This window comes from Juglans regia, chromosome 14 (genome assembly GCF_001411555.2).
Source record: "Juglans regia cultivar Chandler chromosome 14, Walnut 2.0, whole genome shotgun sequence".
Lineage (NCBI taxonomy): Eukaryota > Viridiplantae > Streptophyta > Magnoliopsida > Fagales > Juglandaceae > Juglans > Juglans regia.
The window spans coordinates 22,765,656-22,789,723 of NC_049914.1; the positions used below are offsets into that span (position 1 = coordinate 22,765,656).

Consider the following 24,068-nt stretch of genomic DNA (forward strand, 5'->3'; position numbering starts at 1 on the left):
GGAACACCTTCATTAGATCCTCCTTCACTACCTCCCAACATGTTTGGAAGAATCCCATTGAATAGCTGTCCAGACCTAGTACTTTGTCTTTGACCATTCTTCTTACCACACCATAAACCTCTACCTCCTCAAAAGGCCTCTCCAACCAAGAGGCATTCTGCGGCTCGATAGACTCAAAAGCTAGTCCATCAAGCTTGGGCATCCACCCCTCTTGCTTTGTAAGCAAATATTCAAAAAAATCAGCAACATGTTCCCGAATCACGGGAGCTTCCATACAATCCTCACCATTGATATTTAGCATCTCAATGGTATTAGTTCTCCAATGAGAGTTAGCTATTCTATGAAAGAACTTCGTACTTCGGTCCCATTCTTTTAACCACAATGCTCTTATTTTTGGTGCCAAGAGCTCTCCTCTAAAGAGATTACCCTCTCTAATTCTGAAACCAACTCTGTCTTCCAGATATCTCATCAGATGAAAGAACCCTATCCTCGTGTATCCTCTCTAACTCCTATAACTCCTCCAACATGATTTTCTTACATTCCCTATGTCTCCAAAGGATTGAGTATTCCAAAGCTTTAAATCGTGCTTTAAAGCTTTTAATTTTCCAGCAAGGATGAAACTGGGGGTGCCATGAAACTCGTATGAGGACCACCACTGCCTTACCCTATCCACAAAGCCTTCAGTTTTCAGCCACATATTTTCGAACTTAAAATACCGATGCCCTCCTTGGATACCACCACAATCCAGCAAGATGGGGAAATGGTCCAAACAAATGCGAGACAACCTCTTTTGACAAACATCCGGATGATGCATTTCTCATTCTGGTGAGACTAAGAATCTATCTAATCGAGACCAAGTCTGAGTATTAGACCACGTGAAAGTACCCCCCATGAGAGGAAGGACCACCAGATTCAAGTCGAAAATACACTCTGAAAATTTTGTTATTGCTGGTCGCAACCTATTGTCTCCAGAACATTCGCTTGGGAACCTTATAACATTAAAATCACCACCTAAGCACCAGGGAAGGTCCCACCAGCTATATACTCCAGCTAGTTGTTCCCATCATAATCTTTTGGTACTGTCTAAGTTCAGCCCATATATACATGCAAAAGCCCACAAGAAATTATCTTCCACACTCTTAAAGGAACATGCCATTTTATACTCCCCTATGAAGTTCTCCATTTTCTCCACTACCCTTCTATCCCACATTACTAAAACTCCTCCTGAAGCCCCATTCGATGCAAGATACACCCAATCCACAAATGGACAGCTGCAAATACTTCTCACAATTCTTCTTGGAATAGATTTCAACTAGGATTCTTGTAAGCATATTATGTCTACCTTCTACTCACGAAGCAAATTTCTTATACAAAGACGCTTATTGACCTCGTTAAGCCCACGGACATTCCAAGACACAATTTTGGGCTTCATATAGAAGATACTATCCCCTTAACTTTGGATCTATCTCGGCTTGAGCTGCCCTCATAGCAATCCTGACTCTCCAACTCTTATTCTTCTATATAGGCATTCATTGATGATAATAATGGAATCTAATATTTCCTAGCCTTGCTTTTAGCCTATTAGTAAGTACCTAGGCCATAGTTTTGTAGATACCACTTGAGGCTAATCGATTGGAAGTATTTAACGTTGATAGGCCCTGATTTCTTTAGGAAAAATTTTACGGATGCCGCATTTAAGGCTTTTACAAATTTTTCTCTGGCATGGAAATCATGGAAAACCCTTCATTACATCATTCTTTTATCACCACCCCAGAAGCTTGGAAGAATACCATGGTGTAACCGTCCAAACCTGAAGCCTTATCTATATTCAAAGAATTCACTGCCTCATGCACCTCATCTCCCTCAAATGCCCCTCCAACCAATTGGTCCCCACCCCAACGAATCAAAGAACAAGCCATCCAACTTGGGTCTCTAATTACATTGTTTCATGTACAGCTGCTAATTGAATTGCTCAATGTGATTGCTTGCTTCTTGAATATTGGAAGAGACTGTACCAGCAACTTTTAAAGAGTCAATGGTTTTGTTTCTTTTGTGTGAATTGGCCGCCTAATGGAAGAATTTCATACGCCTGTCCTCTTCCTTCAACCAGAGAGTCCTTGGTCTCCAGGTCACTTCCTCTATGCCGATAATCTTTTCCAAGTCTTTAATAGTTGTATCCTCCTTTGCCTTCTCCTCAACTGCAAGGCCTTTCTCTTCTTCAATGACATTAAAGACACAAAACATATTCAAAAGTAGTAGTTTATGTCTCTCTACTTCTTCAAAAGCTTCCTTGTTCCAGGTCCTTAAATTAGCTTTCAGGGTCTTTAGTTGACACTCCAAAAAATAACTTGGTTGTTTTCAAAGCGATAAGAACTCCACCATTCCTCCACCCTAACCAGAAAACCTTCTGAATGACAATTTTGTGACATAACTAATAATTTCCAATGAGTTCAAGTTTCATATGGTTAAACACACTGAATCGTGCTTAAATTTTTATTTGGATATGTCCATGAATAAAACATCAAGAGAGAGTCAATACCCCATATATACACCACGTATCCCAATGCCATTTTTCAAAATAGACTTGTTTGGTGAAAAGAAGCTCCCTTGCTTTTGTAAAAAATCAAGTAAAGCAACACTTACATGGGTGTATTTTTATTTATTTATTTAATAATACACTTGCTACAACACATACTAACAAAACCCTCCTTAATAAAACATATGAAATTGGATAGCAAATGTAATGCTCCAATGTAATGCCCAAACCACATGGCTTATACTCCAAAAGGACTAGTCAATGATACAATTGGAGTCCCATTAGAACCTTATAAAGAGGAATAACTTTTCCTTCCTAAGCAATGTGGGATCTCATTCACAACCTACCCTTATCCTTATCATATGGAGTATCACAATCTGTCCCCCTTAAATTCCCGAGGTCCTCGTCGGGCCTGTCCGTTGTAAATAGCATGGCTCAAGTCCCACATTTTTTGTTGGAATAGGCTCTAATACCATTTGTAATGCCCCAATGGAAGACCCAAACCACATTACCTATATTCTAAAAGGACTAGTCAATGATACAATTAGAGCTCCATTGGAACCTTATAAAGAGCAAGAACTTCTCATTTCCAATCAATATGGGATCTCATATACCAGCTACCCTTATTCTTATCATATGGGGTATCACAGCAAACCCATCAGGGTGTAGCCTATTGTTCAAAGTAAGGGCTTGGGATGAGTTGTAGACTGACATTTAGTGTTTGATCATGCACTACCTTTGCCTAGATGATGGATCATCTGATGCACTGTTCTAACTGGTGGGGTAATATATCCCAGGTTTACTCCCCAGAGGTGGGTCCAAAGGGCAGACTTGGTGAGGTTCCACATCATTAAAAAGAAAAAAAAAAAAAAAGAAATAGATTGGACACAGAGTATCTTGGAACAATGCAAGAGAAAATCTCCACACAAGAGTATCATTGAGTTTAAGGCATCAAGCATGACATCCTTCATCTACTAATGATAAATGTGCATCAAGATACGTGCTACAGTTCAAGAAATTCCATAAGAATCTTTGTAAAGTAAAACAGGTGGTCTTTTGGAAAATAAATGAGGATAGATTAACATAATCACAGATAATTTAAAGCAAATAGCTTAATAGCCAGCTCTTAAAATTTTAAACATTTCAAATAGAAAATAGAAAATACCTACTCACATACCATAGTCAATGCCAAACACTGGAAAGTCTCATTGCGACCAATAATATCATTGCGCACAGTGTTTATCGCCAGTCTTAAAAAATCATGGTTCTCATTTAGCAAACATGACGTCACAATGTACCCAACCTGCAGCCATTTTTAGCATAATTTTTTTTTTTTATAAGTAAAAAGCAACAATACAGATGAGAATGAAGTTATTTTGGAACATATAGGACAAGGTAATATATTACTAGCATGGAATATTAAACCATATATGAGACGAGAAAGATGCTTTCTGAAGACCATAAGTCAAATAATACAAGAAAGCCATGAAGATACCAAAACTAAGGGTACGTTTGGGTAGTGAGAAGTGTTGAGAATGTTTGCGAATAGTAGTGAAAAAGTAATAATAAAATATTGAATAATAGTAAAAAGTAGGTAAAAAGTAATAATAAAATAAAGAATAGTAAGTGAGAGTACTTGAGGTACTCTCACTTGCCAAACATAGCCTAAATATGCATTATCTTCTGCAATTAAATTTGGACCTGGGGTTTTACCAAGTCTTCATCAGTTTGGCATGTTCATGTATGTATAAATATTTCTAAGAATAGGTAGCGTAAAACCAAGGTGCTACTTTAATTTAATTTACTCAACATACATATAAAAAGAATTTAATTTATTCAACTTATATGAGAAACAATTAACATGTACAGAGAACTGATGAGTTCATGTCATTAAAACAATAAAATCAAAAGATCAAGTTACCTGCTTTTCTGGATATTTTGGTGCAGATATTAGAGAAACAGCTTCCATGTGACCAAAATCCACATCATAACCCAACATGTAAATGTAGAGCATTTTCCAAACATATTTCTTCTTCTCATATGGTGATAAACCCTGTTGAAAAAATTAGAAAACCATACCATCAATAACTCAATTGTATAAATTAAATATTTTCAATATTTTGTGAAACAGGCAGCAAGAAGTTGGGAAGGGCACTATAGGAAAAAATATATAATAAACAACAAACATAATATGGTGAACATTTTGTTATAAGATATATTGATTAATGAGTAAAAAAAGCTATCGCAAGTATGACATCATCCAATGATAAGGGGATCTAAAAAAAGAAATCCTTAAGCTCCACCTCGGTCTTCTCACAATCCTAGAAACTTTGCTCCACTGTTGGAAGCCCGATGTGCCACATTATGCAAATCAAGGTCATTTTCCCGAAATTTTTGCTATGTTGGCTGCAAAAATGTCCTTCCAAACACTTAAAGAAGATTCACCACCCATTGAGGCATGACCCAATCCAACCCAAAAGGGCTAAAAATACTTTTCCATAGGGCACTAGCTACATCACAAGGTAATAGCAAGTTGATCCATTGTTTCCTCATTCTTCTTACACATACATAATCAATTTATCGCTTTAACCTATCACTTCCTTAAACTATCCAGTGTGAGGATTTTCCTTGATGCCGGCACCCAAGCGAAGACAGCAGCTTTCATTGGGATTTGCGATGTCAAATACAAGAGAGGAAAGTGACATAAAAATATGTGGGAAAATTTGACAAAAGAACCTTTTTATTAGGGTAATTCTACTACCCTTCGACAAAAACCTCTTCCACCCCACCAATATTTGTTCCATCTTCTCAATAATACCCCCTCCCACATGGCATTGGCCTAACAAAAGGCCTAGACACGTCATAGGAAATGGAGCAGCATTACAATCAAGAAGATGATCCCTTGCATTGCTGGAAAGGGTTTATGGGTAGTCATCGCATTGCTGCTATTTGGAAGATGATTCCTCTATGCTTGATGTGGTGCTTATGGTTGGAAAGGAATGGATGGTGTTTTGATGATAGAGAACGTTTGTTGGTAGAATTCAGAGTGTTTTTCTTTTGAACTCTATGTCTTTGGGCGAATGTTCTTGTATTGAATGGGGATAATCTCCATGATTTTCTTTTAGCTTTTTCTAGCTCCTAGCTCCTAGCTCCTAGCTTGTATTTAGGTGTTTTTGCTTGTATACTTCATGTGTACTTGGACTATGCCTATTTACTTGTCTTTATAAAACTTCTTATAATTATAAAAAAAAAACAATTAAGAAGGCCCAGATAACATATAATCAACTGAAAATTGAAATTTGTGATAATCAACGTGTTAATTGCCATTCAGAACAAAAATGTAAGTAGCATGATCATACCCTTATGTGTGGTAAACATTTGGTTATTGCTTGAAAAATGCTGTTTAAATTATTATGTTATGTAAAACCCTTCATTCAAAGCCCATTTTTATGTACCTACGCTATGATGAAAGTAATTTATGGATGTCCTGAAATGATGATTTGCAAATACCATGATATGATCAATGTTATAATATGATATTAAAAATACTTTTACATCATGTTTGAGTTTATATCGTGCTAACATTAATGTCATGATATGAGACATGCAATCTAATGTACATGTCTACTATGAATGTCATATTAGCTCACATGTTATTGCATATGTTACGAAAAAACGATAAAAGACTAGTCATGAATGAAGCTTTAATTGAATGGTCCATTGTAAAGTTACAGGTGGATGTGCAAGCCACACAAAGTCACGAGTAAATGTGTGGTCCACCAAGACATGTTATGGGATGTTAAGCAATTGCCCTTGTCCTTGTGATCACAGGTAGTGAGACTAAAGAAAGTTATGGACAAGTTAAGCGATTCCCCTAGTAGTTACAAGCATTGGGATAAAAAATGAGCAAGTTAAGTTGTTCCCCTTGTAATTACAGGCAGTGGGATCCAAGTGAGCAAGTTAAGAGGTTCCTAATGTGGTCATAGGTAGTGGGACTGGTGCACAAAGTAAAGAACGTTGGCCATAATGCAAGTGAAAGACAAGTTAATGAATAATGCATAGTACATGTTGAATGTTCATGTTTTTATAGCATTCCTATACCTAAGAGGTGGGGGTGTTACAAGAGGAGATAAAGGAGTCCTTTACAATGATTGAGAGGTTCATCATGGAGACACAATAAGCTATCCACTTCTCCTCGAAACCACACCTTATCATGTACAACAAAAACTCTCAGTTGACATAACCATATATTTTTTCCAAATCAATTTTGCATAGTAGACCACCTCTCGAGACCTTATCTTGCTGCTAGGCATTCATTGGTGATAAGAATGGAGTATGAAGTTTACTTTCCCCTAATGAAAGCATTGGCAATATACTAATAAAAAAAATATTTTTTTTTATTGGCACCGGGTGTCCAAGAACATCGTCCCGACTACTCCCGGATAAATGAAAAACATACAAAAAAACTAAACAAAAAGATGGCAAGCACGATGCAATAGTCTTTAAGGGAACCCAATCCAATGCAATTGCACAAAAATGATTTTTTTCCTTCTAGGAGTAACACACACCCTTACAAGATTAAACCTGAGAACTTCCTCCCCCATAGACCTATGGGAGTAGATCCCATTAGGTCCAAGGACCAAAAGCAGAAAAAAAAACACCGCCCAATGCTGATATTCAAGCACAACTCTTTTGACCAAATATTATTTCCTCAACATAATATGATCCAAGGGGCTGTGAAAATTTGCAGTCCAACAGTGCATTTGCTATAGGTAGACATTTTTCTTTCATGACTAAATCCTAATGATTGATGTAATGACACATATTTGGCCATTAGTTCAATCACTTGGCTAGTGACCTTACCACACACTAAAACATTAATCCCACAACTAAGGCCTTGTTTGGTTACACAGATAAGATGAGATAGATGAGAAACTTGTAAATAACAGTGAGATAATTTGTGAATGGTAGTGAAATGATTTGAGTTAAGTTGTTTTATGGATTTTTTGGAAAGGAGAGAGAAAAAGTTGAATACAAATATTATAAAGTTAAAATATTGTTAGAATATAACTTTTTAATATTATTTTTGTTTTGAAATTTGAAAAAGTTGAACTGTTTTTTGTGTTTTGTTCGGAAGTTTGGGAAAGTTGTGATGATTAGATGAAAAAATTGAAAAGTATTTGTGTTTGAATGGAATTTGGATGTTGAGATGGGATGGGATGGGATGGGATGAGATTGAGACCATCTGTGAAACCAAATGCCTAAGAGATTTAAGAAGGTTCAATGGGTGTCTCTATAAAATTTTAAATGGAGAGGAACTTTACACAACTTCTAAAATTGACTGCATCTGATAATCATAACTTGACTAGTGGGTCTGGAAGTGGACAAGTCACCTCCTCCTAGGATGTTGAGGATATTCAATATCACATCTCCATCCAGAATATTACTGAAACAACAACAACAGGACAAGAAATATGAAAATATTACATTTCCTAAACCACATAAGAGTTTTGTGATATATCCCAGCAAGAACAGATTTCTTGGGCTTAACCAAGGTAGTTTAGTTATACTAAAATCTTTAAGGACGTGAAGATAAAAATTTATTCATGCTTAATCCCTCAAGTAGCATCCACGAAAGTCCTAAATTATCAGCTCATTCAATGTGGACCCTTCAAAACAAGATCATAGTCTTAAGAATGTCGATGGTATATATAAATAAAATCTATCTAGCCCAATTACTTAGCCACTTGGTGAGGAGAGAACCCAGCTCCCATAAATTAGCCTAAGCAATCATATGCAGTATCTATCTTCCCACATCCATTGAATCCAAAGTCAAGGACACAGTTGCAATGCTGACCACACATGTTCCTAAACAGCAAACTCCTACACACTAGGAAGTATTTGCTCTTCTTATTTGATTTCTTTACCATACCAGAACTGATCTTTCTGTTTTTCTTTTCGATGAGTACCGTAACAGATCTAATATTACGAGATCAGTGGACAGCATACACAGTTCAAGTACATCTCAACATCACACCATATATGCCAATCTTGCCATCTCATTGCTAGCGGAAAGAAAATGCATGTCGCAGTATCATGCTTATCTTTTGAAATCCTCGTGTACAAAATTAAATGCTAGCACTAAACAAGTCCTAATTAGCTAATATTATGAAAGCATATTACCGATCATTTCTGAGTGTGGTACTAAGTCCCTATTGCCTCTCCTAATAGAAAGCCATTCCAAAGACGGTTGGAATTAGCCTGGAAAGCAAACGGCTTTCTAACGGCTGATGCCAGCAAATCCCTTTCAAAATTCTAGAGAAGGTACTATCAAGAAGCTATGAATGTTCAGCCGCTCACTAATTCAAGGAAGTAAATTAGAATAGAAATTTAAATTTTCCTTTCCTGAAAGGGAATAAAAAACTTAAGTTCCTTCTAACTACGCCACGTAGTTGAATGATGTTTATCTGAGTGAAAAGCTTGCTCATAAATGTCCCAAAAGTCAAAATTCCTTTCGTTTCTAACATTTTCAGGTAACCAGACACGCAAATAGCCCAGAATCCAAACCTAATAAACGAAAATAACGGGCAACTAAACAAAGCATACGCAAAATTCTAAGAAAATAAGGGGCATAATATTGGAATGCACAAGTAGAAACACAAAAGTGAGTACGCATAGGCGGCATAGACCCTAACCTTCTCGTTCTTGAAGCGAGTACGGATGTTTCCGAGCTCCTTGTCGACGCGGAGGCGCTCCTGGTCTTTGTTCTGGCAATTGCGGACGTCGCTGATGAATACGGAGAGCCCTCGCATGCCCGACAACGCCATCGCCACTCAGATCAAGCCTCGCACGTGCACACACATACACCGAGCGAGACACGGGGGCAGTGTGTGTGTGTGAAAGAGAGAGAGAGAGAGAGAGAGAGAGAGAGAGAGAGAGAGACCCTCCTGAAGAGCTCCCAATCCTAGATCCTCGCTGGTTCGGATCTAAGGCTGCGACAATAACAGAAGGGGCAATGGTCGAGATGATCAGCTCCTCTAATTCGAAACCGAAATGCCTTTGAACAGAGAGAAAGAGAAAGTTGGACTGTTGAAATTTTAATTGGAAAAGCCGTCACAAAGAGCACGGAGACGACTTTTATTTACCACGCCTCCCATAAAATTCCAATTCCCGTTCATTTTCCTTTTCCATCTATTACTTTTACTGTCTTTTTGTCATTTATTTTTACTATTATTAAATCGCTTCGCCTCTTAATTAAATCGACTCTCAATTATTTTTAATAAATTTTTCATTTCTCTTTTCCTAACTACATTCCCCCCCCCCCCTTTTTTTTTTTTTTCTAAATAAGAAATTTCATTAATCAAAATTAGGCAAAGCGCATTTACACCGGATTTACATTTCTTTTTATCTTAAAAGTTTAAAGAATATACCTATTATTATCCAATCATTATTCCACGAGGAGTGCTGCAATCATAAAGAGATTTTAAATAAATTTATAAATTGATGTGACTTTATATAATACATTAGATTTACTTACATATTCTACGTCAATTTTTTAGCTAGTTTTATAAAATTCTTTTGAGATTAAAGCATTAAGCAGATTCAACGGGTTACTTTGCCCATGGATCATTTGTTTACCAATTGAGCAGTAGTAAATGGTTGTGTTGATTTTGTAAATGGTGGCTGTTCTTCAGTGGCTGACTGACTGTGTTGTTAGTGGTGGTTCTGTTGCCACTTAAGGTGCTGGCAGCAGACAGACATTATGCTTGCGTTTCTTTCATGATCTCCAATACTTGGTGTTGTTGCTATTCGCAATCTGAAATGGCTTTTGGCATCATGTAGGGCATTGTGGTTGCAGGCTGGTAACGAGATGCTATCATGGCAGTTGTGGGCCTCTTGGCATGCCGCCAATTCAAGGTGAATGTTATACCAGGGACAGGCATTGCTCATCAGCTCGAAGATACCCACTTTTTAATTAATTTCAGAGAGAAGAAAAAAAGAAAAAAAGAGAGAGCTTTTAAAGCGCAGAATCATATTTAGCTTTTTAGTTTTGGTTTAACGTGCTTGTTATTCGCACCAAAATAAAGGTGCTCAAATATAGCTTGATACTTGCAGCTCTTGTTCCAAATTTTCAAGTGATTTTCTTGCTATGAGAAGCTAATTTAATTGGCAAAAGATATACAGCGTCACAGGCTCACAGCAGCAGGCTGGAGCACGGTTAATTATCATAATTCAGACAAATTTCCTGACTAGGTTCACACAGTTCGGCAAAAATTTATAGCCTCAGATCCTATAGGTAGGATTGATTATAACAGAAAAAATGTGAAAACAAAGTAATAAAGAAGGCCACAGAGAGAGAGAGAGAGAGAGAGAGAGAGAGAGAGAGGTTGATTTATTGCTTGATGATTTAAGCATAACTTATCATCCTTGTAAGATAGGAAGCCAAACTAAAATAGGAAGCTTCCAGTCAGAACTAATGGCAAAACTTGAAGAACCTGCCCTCAATATTTTAAAATTCTGAAGCATTTTATGCAATCTAGATGATTCAGGCAGAGCTATTGAACCCCACTCCATTTAGCCCAATCTACAAACTGCATACCACCATAAATATTGTTGGCAAATCTCACGCCTACGGTGAAAGCCATCGCAACGGGTGGAACCTGCTTCGCCAAAGATGAGGCTTCAACCAGACGCTCCAGTCCATTTATGATTTGATAGCGAGTGTTGGAAGACACAGCAAGAAACACACCTGAAAAAGGAGAGCAAGCTATAAGCTATTCCAGAAGAAGTATATTCTCCTCCAAAAATGGGGTAACACTTAAAAGTGTTTTGCTATAAAATACATGACAAGTCATTTTTATAAGTTGAGGAGCACACCAAACATAATGCCAAAAGTGCATATATCTAGATTTGAAATATTATAATAAAGAGATTATAACAATAATACAACTTCAGAAGATGAGATGATGACTGTATTTACGCTCTCTTTGGGTATAAATATAGATTGATGGCAAAAGCCAAAAAGAACAAAGAACATCCCCATGGAAAACACCTAACACCATGATTTCATACTTGGAGCAACTAACTAAAACGGAAAGCCATTCACAGAAGCACATAGACCACTGGACATGGTTGTCTGGAGCTTGGTCAAGTTAGGACAAAAATATAATACAAAATATTGGAATATGAAAAAAAATGAAAAACTTACCCCAAAGAGCAGCACTTTTCACAAGAGGAGGCACAGGTACGTCCTCTTCTGATTTCTTTAAACTCCTGATCAGGCATACAATTAAGGTGGAAAGTTATTACTTCCTTAAAAGAACGAGGGTAAAAGGCAGTGAAATTAATAGCCTATTCATTAGATGAAACACCTAAGCATCTTGGGTGTAATAGAAACTAGAAAAAGGAAGATCTTAGAACTTCCATTGTTGCAATAAATCCCCAAGGTAAAAATCTTATGAGAAATGCTTTAGCCAAAAAGAGATCCTACAAAAGTAAACCCACAAACTAGCGTGGCTTAATCTAGTACGTTAGATTCTAAAGCTACTTTTATTATAAAGTAGATCTAACGTATCATATGAAGCCATGTCAGTTTGTGAGTTTATTTTTGTGGGATCTCTTTATGCCTATAGTACTTTTCTAAGCATATGCACACTTAGGGAAATGTCGTATTCATATCTTTCAAATGAACTTTCTCTGTGGGAAGAAGTATGAATGGTGGAAGCAGATAATACTTTTGGCATCCTGTATTTTTTAACACTTCAAATTATATTGATCTATGGTCAATAGTTTTTTGTCTATCTACAACTGTTCCAACAAATTGTATGAACAAGATTTGAGAAGTGCTACAGGCACAAAGAGATTCCACAAAAGTAAACCCACAAATTGACATGGATTCATATGTAACTAATTTTTTTGATATAATCTAAAATGTGATCTCCATGGTGACCTAGTAGCCGGGTTTAGAAATTGGTCGACTTCTTGGACCATCTTCCAGATGTCACCAAGAAAGGTTTCCAGTCTTACAAATATTGGTTAAACTGAGCTTTCAAGCATGTTGAAAACATTCTTCTTCTACTTTTCTACAGGTTTGTCTTATTCTGGTAATAAGGAACCTTGGGGGAAAGCAAAACTAGCTTCCAGATTGTGGGACAGCAATTCATCTAATTTCAAATCTAGGTGCATGTCCCTTTTCTATTTCTTCTCTGAGGAGGCAACATCGGCCGTGCATAATGGAAGAGGAAAAATCTCTAAAAGCCGGCGTGAGCTGTAGTAAAGAAAGTGCCGCTGTGGCATTTGTGTGTGTAAGAAACTACAGAAACAACTTATCAAAAAGAAACTACAGAAACAATCAAGAGCAAACTCGGTGAGAAATATCAGCATCATCCGAGTGCAGTTTACGAATCGCTTGCTCACGCCAGATATTGACATGAAATCTTAGAGAGAGAGAGAGAGAGAGAGAGAGTCTTGTCAATATAGGATGTATTTTGAAATAATTGCTTAAATTTTAAATGGGAGAAGATAAAGCCCAATCAATCCTTTCTTATCACATTTCCTATTGATACATAAAATCATAGTAGTTATTTTTATAGGTAAACAATTTGTTATTGATCAAAAGAAGGCAAATGCCCAAGTATACGGGACATATACAAGAGCAATGCCTATGCGTGCTAGTTTAGAGATACAAGGAATTCATGAAAAGACATAAAATCATAGTATTGTAACGACATATTCATATAGAGCATAGACCAAGCAACAAAGTTTGAGGTATGACAAATAATCAGAAAAAGATATAGGAGTTATCCTGATAAAAGCATACCGTTTGGCATTCATGATCATATTTGCAATGCCTTGGCCAATGAGACCACATCCAAATCCAACTGATCCATATAATACACCCTGTATCCAGAATAAGCAAACTATATTATCAGGGATAGAAGATAATAGTAATACGTTTTGCCGAGGAGATATCACAATGAAAGCCAAGAACTCAAACCCCATCTTTTGCCTGGCAGGAGCATTTCCCATAAGATTATAGTCCAGAAGGCAACTAATTTGTTTTAAGTAGTCCAGAAGGCAACTAATTAGTTTCCAGTTATTCAAAAAGCTCATTTTACAAATGATACCTTATAGAAGTATGTGGCAATCCGCTGCTTTGCCGAGAAGCTACAACCTGGCCTTTCCGCTTCAAAAACACTGCATTAGGGGAATATTTTTCCATGAGTGAAGCACTCGCAATCATCTAAAGCAGAATACTGCAATTTCAAAACTTTCTCCAAAAGAGGCAAGGAGAAAAATATTTTAGAGAGCCCCACATGACCTCTGTGGGTCCCATAGTTGGTTGATTAGATTCCATCTCTCAATCTTTGGTTCTTTTTTTCCTGATTTCAACCCATAACATAAGATCTTCCACATTATAATGAAACAGAGAGGTAAGTGCATCCAGGATTTAACCATTTTAGTTATGACAACAATTTTTTTTTAATAAGTAGTAGTTACGACAAAATCTTAAGACCTTGGACAGTGCTCTTTTACGAGTCCATCCAGTTCACTACTTGAATGTGCAAATCACTACTCTCCCTTAACTTATGCTTTAGAGTATATTGTAGTAGCTTTCTATCTATTATCATCTCTCTCCCATAAACTCCACACCTTAGCTTCTAAACAGCAATTAAGCGAAATGGTAGCCTACACAGCTCACAAACTCTGCCTGGGTTGGTTGTACCTATGATTTCTTTTTCAGCCAAACTACCATGCTTCCTTTCTGTTAATAAATTCCCCAGCTGTCACCCATCCAAATCTTTTGCCCCAAGCCTTCAATAAAAGATATGAACCAAAGCAAACTAAATTGGTTGCACTTTATATCTACTAAACAATCGCTGATCTAGTATATAAACTTATCCAGCCCACAGCAGCAAGGAGAATAGGGCCAAAGAAATAAGTATATTGTACATATAACATACAGGTCCAGAATAATACTAGAGAATTAAACTTTAGCTGGATCTCATAAAATGGAAAACTTCACAGTGCCAGTATGCAATAAAACCTGCTAGGAAGAGCATCACAAGCATGTTGTATGCGTCCAAATAAACCCCTCGATGTGGATGGCTTGCCAAATCGAACATAAGGTGCTAACAAACCAACCAAAGCAATATCCACAACCACACCAACTAAAAGATCTGCAGCATACAACTCAAACTCTGACCAAAAATCCTTCCCTCTTTTCTGAACCTCCGCAAATGTTGCACAACAGGAATCTATGACTATCTGCATAACACCAGATAAACAATAAGAATTTCTTCATTACATTAACACGGTAAACTTGAAAACAACTCCAAGACCCTAAAATATGCATTCATTCAATCTGAAGTGCTTACAGCCTTAAACACCAATCAAGCACTGGTATGCACATGCCACAACAACAGAATCAGACCACAGAACTGCTCGAGATGACACACCAACTGACTGATTAATGTTCTAATGTGGGTTAATGCGTAAACAATTTTACAAACTATAACGATTATTTAATTCTGCTGATTTGAATTAAAACAACATCCACCCAAAAAAAACCTCTGTCGCAACTTTGAAAAGAAAAGAAGGATCACCCAGCATTCAGTCACGAAACATAGACAGTACATCATCAAATAGTAATTAAAAAAAATCCACCCGAGACAAACCTCTATCCCAACTTTGAAAAGAAACGAAGGATCAGCCAGCATTCGGTTACGAAGCATAGAGCAGTACCTCATCAAAAGGCCTAGCGGCCAAGCAGACCCCTGGAAACATGAAAATGAACATACATCAAATATTAGTTATTCAGCTTTAAATTGAAGAAACGAAAATCTGGATTCAATCTACGTATTGTTTTTTCCATTCAATCCACAAATCTTTATCATAGAGCCTTAAAACACATCAAGATCCCAATCTTTCTTTAATCGCACATGCACCTGCAAATCCAAATACCGCTCAAGAAGCAGTTGCCGAATTCCAGTCGTCTTGGCGGCCTCCAACATATCCGAAGGAAGCTCAGCCCCTCGAGCCTTCGTCTCCTTCATCACCTCCTCAAACTTCAAAATAGGCCCGAACTCCTTCTCCTCGTCGTTATCGCCACCACCGCGGCCGTCTTCTCCATCACCACCATTTCCAAACGAATCTCCACCACCACTACCATCTCCTCCGCCACCATCAATATTTGCCTCATAATCACCTCCCACCCTGAATTCCTCCTTCAAATCACCAGTTTGTCCCTCTTCCGACCCGGTGATCCCCTTCGCCACGGACTCTGACCCGATGCATCGAAGCCCGAACCCGCGGTTCTGGGCTGGATAATAATGTTCTCGAATGCGGAAAGCCACCATCTTTGGCCGATGACTCGTGGAATCGAGACTAGGATTCAGCGAGCATCCCAAAATCCGGCATTGCGGCGTTGGATTGGCTGTGGTGTCGTCCCACAAGGTGCAAACACGCGCGAGGTTGAAGCTCGGAGAACAGAGCGACATGTTGTCGGGGCCGAGTACAAAAACCTACGAGTCAAAATGCCGGCGGCCAGAAAAATGTTCAAAAGAGGTCTGAGAGAGACGGAGGTTTTGTCGAGGTTTTTGAAGAGAAGCAGAGGCGGATGGTTTATGATTGAACGGGGCCGAGTCCAGTGAGCTGAAACTGGTAAGTCCAATGAGATCTTAGTAAATAAAAGAAAAAGAAAAAGTGGAAAATGCACCGAACCGTCGCCTGAGAGATTCGAACTCTCGCGGGGAAACCCCATGTACTTAGCAGGCACACGCCTTAACCACTCGGCCAAAGCGACAATTGAAATGCATGTTCCCCTTTCTTATTAATCATTTGTAAAAAGGGATTCAAAAAACACTTGTTAGATTATAGTCAAATTTCAAAAGTAGTACAAACAAATATATTTCACAAAAGTAAACTCGTAAATTAATATGTTTTCATATGATATATTAGATCTAATTTATAATAAAAATAATTTTACAATCGTACTACATTTAACCATGTTCGTTTGTGGTTAACTTTTATAAAAAAAATTTATAGCTAAAGTTTTTTTCTTTTTAGATTCATGCAAACAAACACAAATAACAAGAAGTTTTGAGGATTTTTACATGATACATGCAATTTTCCATTCATTTACATTCGTGGTTTGATCAACACAAAATGCTAAGATAAAAACATTTAAGATGGCATTGGATTATGTAAAAGGAAAGTGTTAAACCTACTACCAATTTTACTATAATATTTTAACAAAGAGTTACATTATAAGTTGATAAATAATGTCATATCAATGTATTGATATAAAACACGAAATGGTAGTGTATATAATATCATCCAATTATAAAATGAAGTGTGCCTTGATGACTAATGTCAGTAGCTAAATAGATCTTTACTAAAAGAGTAATACTACATACAGTCGTGGAATGCACAAATGCCGTGCAGTCGCTTTGAAAAATAGTAGGGTCCACTTATAAAAAATTAATTTCTTTTCATGTGAGTCCTATATTTATTTATTTTTTCAAAGCGACTACACAACGCTTGCACACTCACGACTGTAAGTATCATTTCTCTTACTAAAATAACTAAATAAAAAATTAGAATTAGTTGCAAAATTAGTACTTGAAATTTCATGTTTCTTGAAATTGAGACCTAAGTTTTCAACTTTTACAAAATTAATGTCTGAATTAAAAAATAAAAATAAAAATAAAAACCTCTTAATTAGTCATTGGCCTATTGCGAGATTTTTAAAGTTTGAGTATCAAATTTACAAAATTTAAAAACTTAATTCTTAATTTGTAAAAGTGAAAACTAATATACCGATGTTACAATTAACCGTAAAAAATAATACAAACTAAATTGGAAAAAAGAAAGTTGGATAGAAATTAGAATGGGTGGTCAACCACTCCCATTTGGGGGTGAGGGGAGATCACTTGCATCAGTCTCCTCAAACGTTGTTTTTCATCAAAATTTGAAAAGTTTGTCTTTCAAATCACTGCATTGATTCGGTATACACATAAATTTCTTAACTTTGAGCTACAATATATTTAAGCATCATTTGGTTATACAGTTCATATGAAATGAGATGAGATGAGATGAGATGTTTTATTAAAAGTTGAATAAAATATTGTTATAATATATATTTTTAATATTATTTTTATTTTGAGATTTAAAAAGGTAAAATTTTTTATAATATTTTATGTGAGAGTTTAAAAAAGTTGTAATAATTATATAATATAAGATGAGATATTTTGATTTTGTGTAACTCAACCAGCCCTTAAGTTCGTCTCTATATTTGAAGACTGTTCACACTCTATAATCATTATTTTATTTACTTAAATTGTTGTTTCCCAATTTTGAGCCATTGTATGTTTAAGTTGAGAGACAATAATTTAAGTATCAAATTAAATTATTAATCATCATATAGTTAGTGTAATTACAAAATATGAAAAAAAAAATTAAAAATATTTTTATCAAAAAAATAATATTATTTTTTTGACTAAACCAATAACTAATCCAAATGTAGAATTATAGTTAAAGAGATTTTGAATTTATAGAAAATATGTACTTTTCATCAAATTTTAGAGATCAATTTGATAAAACCAATGTCAATGCTCCGAGAGAAGTTGATAGCACGTGCTCCCCCTAATCTGAAAAAATGAAAATAAAATATGGTTTGATTCAGAAAAACTTTAGAAGCCGAATTCACTCAAAATTAGGAGATGTTTGAAAACAATTTTTATCTTATCTCATCTTATCTAATTTCGTTTACTTTTCAAACATTACTCAAACAAAAATATTTTCAAACTAATTATTATAACTTTCTTAAACTTTTAAATAAAAAATAAAAAATAATTCAACATTCTCAAAACAAAAATAACATTAAAAAAATTATATTATAACAATATTTTGACTTTATAATATTTTGACTTTATATTCAAAATTAAAAGTTAGGGAGTATTTTTCTCTCCGTACAAGCTCCTCTTTCTTTCTTTTACTCTGTTCCATCTTCTTTTTCCTGAAGTTTGGGGGTGATTCGTTAACGGCTTTAGTTTTATCTGAAGCCTAACGTATCATGGTGCATTAGATAGTTATCATTCGGTAAGGTTGTTACCCATGAAGTACATCAGTATTGAGTCTAAAGTGTTTGAGGTGGCTGGGGATGGGAGGTACGTAAACATTACAGAGAGGGGATGGAAAGTTGTAAAAAATTTGAATTTGGGGTTGGGGACAGTACGTTGGTTCTCTAATGCATTGGAAGAGTGCTTGTTGTTAGAAGGAAAGGGTTTCTATACTGCTTATCGGGATGGGGACAAGGGATACATTGCTCAAAGGTGTTGTAACTCCAGGGGAGAATATATGGCGTTGGTGGAGTATGGTGGGGGGGGACGTCGAAATTTCATCTTCATCCCAGGTGACAAGGACCGAAAGGGCTGGAGAAAATTAGTGGAGGTGCTGAAGGAGGGCAGCAGTGGTGGTTCAAGGAGGTCGTTTCCATTAACGACGACACAATATTCAAACCTTCCTTCGTATAGAGACATTTTACAGGGGGGCAGAGAGTTGGTGAGGACTAGAGACGGGAATAGTGCTGAAAAAGTAGACCTGTTGAAGTCAGGACCCATCACTTCGTTGAGGAATGCACAGTTGCGGGATGGAGGTGGCAGAGCAGTTGCTGGGATGAAAGAAGATAATATGCTGCAAGTGCTGAGCGAGATGGAGACGCAGCTGGGAGAGCTGACTTATAGGGTGGAATTATTAAAACGATGCGTTGTGATTAATGAGAAGGAGGGTCTGAGTCTGGGCCAGGGGAGGATGAACTCAGCCCAGCCGAGTGAGCCCAAAGGGAAAGCTAAGCTCCTGGGCTGCGATGGGCCTCAGCCCACTAAGGCCCAACAGAGCGTTGGAGCCTTCTGGAGGAAGAGAAGCCCCCGTTCCCTGATGGAGGACGATGGCCCATCAGGGAATGGGGCCGAGCCACCGCCGGCGGTGAAGGATCGGGCGACACCGCGGGAAGTTGCCGTGACGCCGATGGATGGCTCGTCGTCGGAATATGCTTTCTCGGAACATGGAGGAGGATTCTCTGCTGCCTCGAATGAACACGAAGACCCAAACAGTACTCAGACCTTTACGACGGAAACCATCGACGCACAGACAACGTCGCCGAAGCCATTGAAGACGTCTGCGAGTAATGAAAAGGTGGGGAGTTTCACCTTAGAGGAAGGAGAAATCTCGGGACAAAAAGGGTCAACAGTGGGCGAACCCTTGCCTTCTATACAGACACAGATAGTGTCGACTGATATGGAGGAGGCTATGGGTGGGTCAGACGAAGGGTTTTTGGGGCCGGAAGTGGAGAAAATGGTCACACCATTGGCGAGAGATGGACAGGAGATGGGTACTAACTGCTTGGCTCTGGTTATGGACTCCGTGGGTAGTGAGGAAGAAAATTTGGGAAGCCCATCACCCTTACAGATGCTCCCACCGCTAATAGCACCTCAGGCATCAGATTGGGTACTAAAAAAAGTAAACGAGCTTCATGGTTGGGTGGGAATCTCCTGTGTTGGGTATGAAGACCAATTCATGGCCCTTCTAATAGCCATGGAAGCGGGTAGATCCACAGTAACGAAGTCAGCGGTTAAAAAAGAAAGAGAGCTGAAACGGTTGCAATGCTCCATTAACTATGATAATAAGGAGGGTGTTTCGGGCAGAGATAGAACAAAAGGGAGGGACGCTTCTTCCGTTAATGAAGCCTAAAATAATGTCTTGGAATGTGAGAGGGATCAATGAAGTGAATAAAAGGCTACATATTAGATCCCTCCTCCGAAGTTGGAAAGTAGACATTGTTTGCCTACAAGAAACTAAGTTGGAAGTTATTTCTCTTCGCATCATTAGGAGCTTGTGGAGCTGTGTGCAAGTGGGATGGCATTACTTACCGTCCATTGGAGCATCCGGGGGTATATTAGTTATGTGGGACAAAAGAGTGGTGGAAAATAAGGAAAATTTCATGGGGGATTATGTGGTGGCATGTTCGTTTATGAATGTCATCGATGGCTATCAGTGGGCTTTTGCAGGCGTTTATGGGCCTAATCTTGATCGGTCTCGAAGCTTACTTTGGGATGAGTTGGCTGGTATTAGCAGTTTTTGGGACTTACCTTGGTGTATTGGAGGTGATTTTAATGTAACCCGTTTTCCGAGTGAGAGATCGGGTGGTGTGGGCTACAACCAACCTATGGTAGATTTTTCTAACTTCATTTCTGAGCAGAATTTACAAGATTTACCTCTTGCAGGCGGTTCCTTCACTTGGTCTAACAACCGAGATCTTCCATCTTGGTCAAGGATAGACAGATTTTTAATTTCAACGGATTGGGAGGCACACTACCCGGAGCTTATTCAGAAGAGACTACCCAGGTTGTGTTCAGATCATTTCCCTATTCTGTTGAATTGTGGGGGCATTAGAAGTGGTCCAAGACACTTCAAATTTGAGAACATGTGGTTGAAGTCAGAGGGGTTTCTGGACAGAATAAGACAATGGTGGTCTTCTTACCATTTCCATGGAACTGCTAGTTACAAGATGGCTTGCTAATTAAAGTCGTTGAAAAAAGACTTAAAGGAGTGGAATACACAAGAGTTCGGTAATGTGGAAAGCCAGAAATCGGTACTAATGGAGGAGCTTAAGGCTTTGGAAGGTGTGGAAGAGGTGAGGATTTTCTCTGAAATCGAGCGGGCCCGCAAATCCCAAGTGGTTGCGGACATTGAACGGCTATCTCTATTGGAAGAAATATCATGGCGTCAGAAATCACGGGTGTTATGGATGAAGGAAGGGGATAGAAGCACTAAGTTCTTTCACCAAGTGGCCAATTCACATAGGCGGAACAATGCGATAGATACCTTATTGATAGACAGGGTGGTCTCATCCAACCATTCCGAGATCTCAAACCACATTGTTCAGTTTTATGATACATTGCTTTCGGAACAATTTGAGTGGAGGCCGAGACTTGATGGGATGGCCTTTGATGTTCTTGACCCACAGGTAGCGGAACGACTTGAAAGGCCTTTTGACGAGGTAGAGATCCGGTCGGTGATCAAGGGTATGGCGGGTGATAAAGCTCCAGGTCCGGATGGTTTTTCCATGGCTTTTTTTCAGACATGTTGGGATGTGCTTAAAGATGATATCATGGGGGTTTTTCAGGAATTTCATGGAAGCGGGCGGTTCGAGAAAAGTCTTAATGCTACTCTCTTAGTTCTTATTCCCAAAAAGCCAGGCGTGGAAGAAGTGAAAGATTTCCGCCCCATTAGTTTGGTGAGTGGTATGTACAAAATTCTTTCTAAAGTATTGGCAAACAGACTGAGTAAGGTGATGGAAAGATTAATTTCGAAGCCTCAAAACGCATTTGTTCAAGGTAGGCAAATCCTTGATTCGGTACTGATAGCCAATGAATGTTTGGATAATCGAGTTAAAACCGGAGAGCCTGGAATCCTTTGCAAGTTAGACATGGAGAAAGCTTATGATCACGTCAACTGGAGTTTCTTGATTTATATGTTGGAGAGATGTGGCTTTGGTTCTAAATGGTGTTCTTGGATCCTTCATTGTATTTCCACAGCATGCTTTTCAGTATTGGTGAATGGGATGTCCAAAGGTTTTTTTAAAAGCTCACGAGGTTTGCGACAAGGAGACCCCCTTTCTCCCCTTCTATTTGTTTTTGTGATGGAAGCGTTCAGCAAGATGATTGGAGGGGCAGTAGAGGGAGGGTTCATATCAGGATTCTCAATAGGAGAGACAAGTTCAGGTTCACTTAACATTTCCCACCTATTGTTCGCTGACGATACTCTAATATTTTGTGAAGCCAGACATGAGCAAATTCGAGCTGTAAGAGCTCTTCTATTATGCTTTGAAGCGGTGTCAGGTTTGAAGGTGAATTTGGCTAAATCAGAGATAGTGCCAGTGGGACATGTAACCAATGTGGAAAGTCTGGCGTCCATCCTGGAGTGCAAGATATCTCAGTTGCCTATGAAATATCTCGGTCTTCCGTTGGGGGCAGCATTCAAATCGATAGCTATTTGGGATGAAATAATAGAAAAAATGGAAAGGAAACTAGCTGGTTGGAAGAGGATGTACTTATCTAAAGGGGGCCGGTTAACTCTCATAAAAAGTACTCTTTCTAACTTACCAACCTACTTCCTTTCACTATTTCCACTTCCCGCCAAGGTGGCTCATCGTATGGAGAAAATTCAACGTGATTTCTTGTGGGGAGGGATCAAGGAAGAGTTTAAATATCACTTGGTGAAATGGGCTACAATTTGTACCCCCATTAAGGAAGGAGGTCTAGGTATACGGAACTTGGGAGCTTTTAACCAAGCTTTGCTTGGCAAATGGTTATGGAGATACCACCATGAACGGGAGGCCTTCTGGCGAACCGTCATTGCCTTGAAGCATGGGGAATCATGGAGAGGGTGGTGTTCCAATGAGGTGAGTGGCCCCCACGGAGTAGGGCTTTGGAAACATATCAGAAGAGGATGGGACATCTATGCAGCACACACTTGCTTCAAAGTCGGCAACGGTGTTAAGGTAAAATTTTGGCATGACTTATGGTGTGGTGATCGAGCACTCAAGGATGTATATCCAGGAGTCTACAGCTTAGCAAGACGGAAAGATGCATCCATTGCCGATCTACTTAGCTTTACAAATGGCTCATTCCAATGGAACCTTACTTTCAATAGAAATGCACAAGATTGGGAGATGGATGACATTTCGGCCTTCTTTGACCTTGTGTACTCCACTCGGATGTCGGGGGAAGGAGAAGACAAGTTATATTGGTGTCCCTCTAAGAAAGGAGTTTTCACGGCCCGCTCGTTTTATCATTCCTTACTTGTGCACAACTCAGTCCCATTCCCATGGAAGAGCATCTGGAAGACGAAGGCACCTCTAAAGGCAGCTTTTTTTGTATGGACTGTCACGTGGGGAAAGATTCTTACCATAGATAACCTGAGGAAACGCGGCATCATAGTTATGAATTGGTGTTATATGTGTAAGAAGAGTGGTGAGTCCGTAGACCATCTCTTACTACATTGTGAGATTGTCAGGTCCTTATGGTCCGAGGTCCTAGCACGGGTGGGGTTAGCATGGGTGATGCCAGAAAAAGTAAGTGAGTTTTTAGCCTCTTGGAGAGGTATTAGGGGCAACTCTCAAATTGCCTCCATATGGAAGATGCTACCTATTTGTCTATGGTGGTGCATTTGGGGGGAGCGGAACACAAGATGCTTTGAAGATCAAGAGATATCAATGGAAGAGCTTAGAACTTTGTTTTTTAATACTTTACTCCATTGGTCAATTGTAATTGATTTTCAGGGCAGGTCTTTTCACGATTTCCTTGTATCCCTAAGCTAGACTTAAATTTGCTCATGTATATGTCCCGTATACTTGGGCATCCTTTTTATCACTTTTGATCAATAAAATTTTGTTTACCGATCAAAAAAAAAAAATATTTTTTATCCAATTTTTTTTTTCTCATTTTCTAAAACTCAAAAAAGATTTAAC

At 38.3% G+C, this 24,068-nt stretch overlaps 3 protein-coding genes and 1 non-coding gene across 4 annotated transcripts in view; 1 reads left to right on the top strand and 3 right to left on the bottom strand.

Moving 5' to 3' along the window:
- The window catches only part of LOC109000672 (AP-2 complex subunit alpha-1-like), a 30,054-nt gene extending 20,425 nt beyond the window's left edge, over nucleotides 1-9,629 (bottom strand). The window contains exons 1-3 of the mRNA XM_018977629.2: nucleotides 9,232-9,629; nucleotides 4,458-4,589; nucleotides 3,714-3,839 (exon numbers count right to left, since the gene is read on the bottom strand). Of these exons, the coding sequence (XP_018833174.1) occupies nucleotides 3,714-3,839; nucleotides 4,458-4,589; nucleotides 9,232-9,363 (390 nt within the window). The 5' untranslated portion in view covers nucleotides 9,364-9,629. The remainder of the gene's footprint in view (nucleotides 1-3,713; nucleotides 3,840-4,457; nucleotides 4,590-9,231) is intronic.
- A 1,280-nt stretch (nucleotides 9,630-10,909) lies between these two features.
- LOC109000671 (protein RETICULATA-RELATED 1, chloroplastic) lies at nucleotides 10,910-16,200 on the bottom strand. Its single transcript, XM_018977628.2, has 7 exons — nucleotides 15,484-16,200; nucleotides 15,214-15,312; nucleotides 14,583-14,803; nucleotides 13,663-13,732; nucleotides 13,356-13,435; nucleotides 11,745-11,809; nucleotides 10,910-11,285 (listed from the first exon to the last, which is right to left on the bottom strand). Exons 1-7 carry the CDS (start codon nucleotides 16,033-16,035, stop codon nucleotides 11,092-11,094), a joined length of 1,281 nt encoding a protein of 426 aa, XP_018833173.1. The 5' UTR covers nucleotides 16,036-16,200; the 3' UTR covers nucleotides 10,910-11,091.
- Nucleotides 16,201-16,258: 58 nt separating this feature from the next.
- On the bottom strand, nucleotides 16,259-16,340 carry TRNAS-GCU. The gene has a single exon. It is a non-coding gene; the product is annotated as a tRNA-Ser (tRNA).
- Nucleotides 16,341-20,291: 3,951 nt separating this feature from the next.
- On the top strand, nucleotides 20,292-21,116 carry LOC109000642 (exodeoxyribonuclease-like). The gene has a single exon (XM_018977592.2). The coding sequence runs from the start codon at nucleotides 20,292-20,294 to the stop codon at nucleotides 21,114-21,116; it is 825 nt and encodes a 274-aa protein (XP_018833137.1).
- Nucleotides 21,117-24,068: the final 2,952 nt, after the last annotated feature.

Bases quoted from the DNA above. Each gene is read 5' to 3' on its own strand.
- LOC109000671 (XM_018977628.2), bottom strand. From the start codon at position 16,035: ATGTCGCTCTGTTCTCCGAGCTTCAACCTCGCGCGTGTTTGCACCTTG. The intron at 13,733-14,582 runs GTTTTATTGCAT...CCCCTAATGCAG, and splicing joins TGTGATGCTCTTCCTAGCAG to TGTTTTTGAAGCGGAAAGGC. The intron at 11,810-13,355 runs GTATGCTTTTAT...ATGCCTGATCAG, and splicing joins ATGATCATGAATGCCAAACG to GAGTTTAAAGAAATCAGAAG.
- LOC109000642 (XM_018977592.2), top strand. From the start codon at position 20,292: ATGTCTTGGAATGTGAGAGGGATCAATGAAGTGAATAAAAGGCTACAT.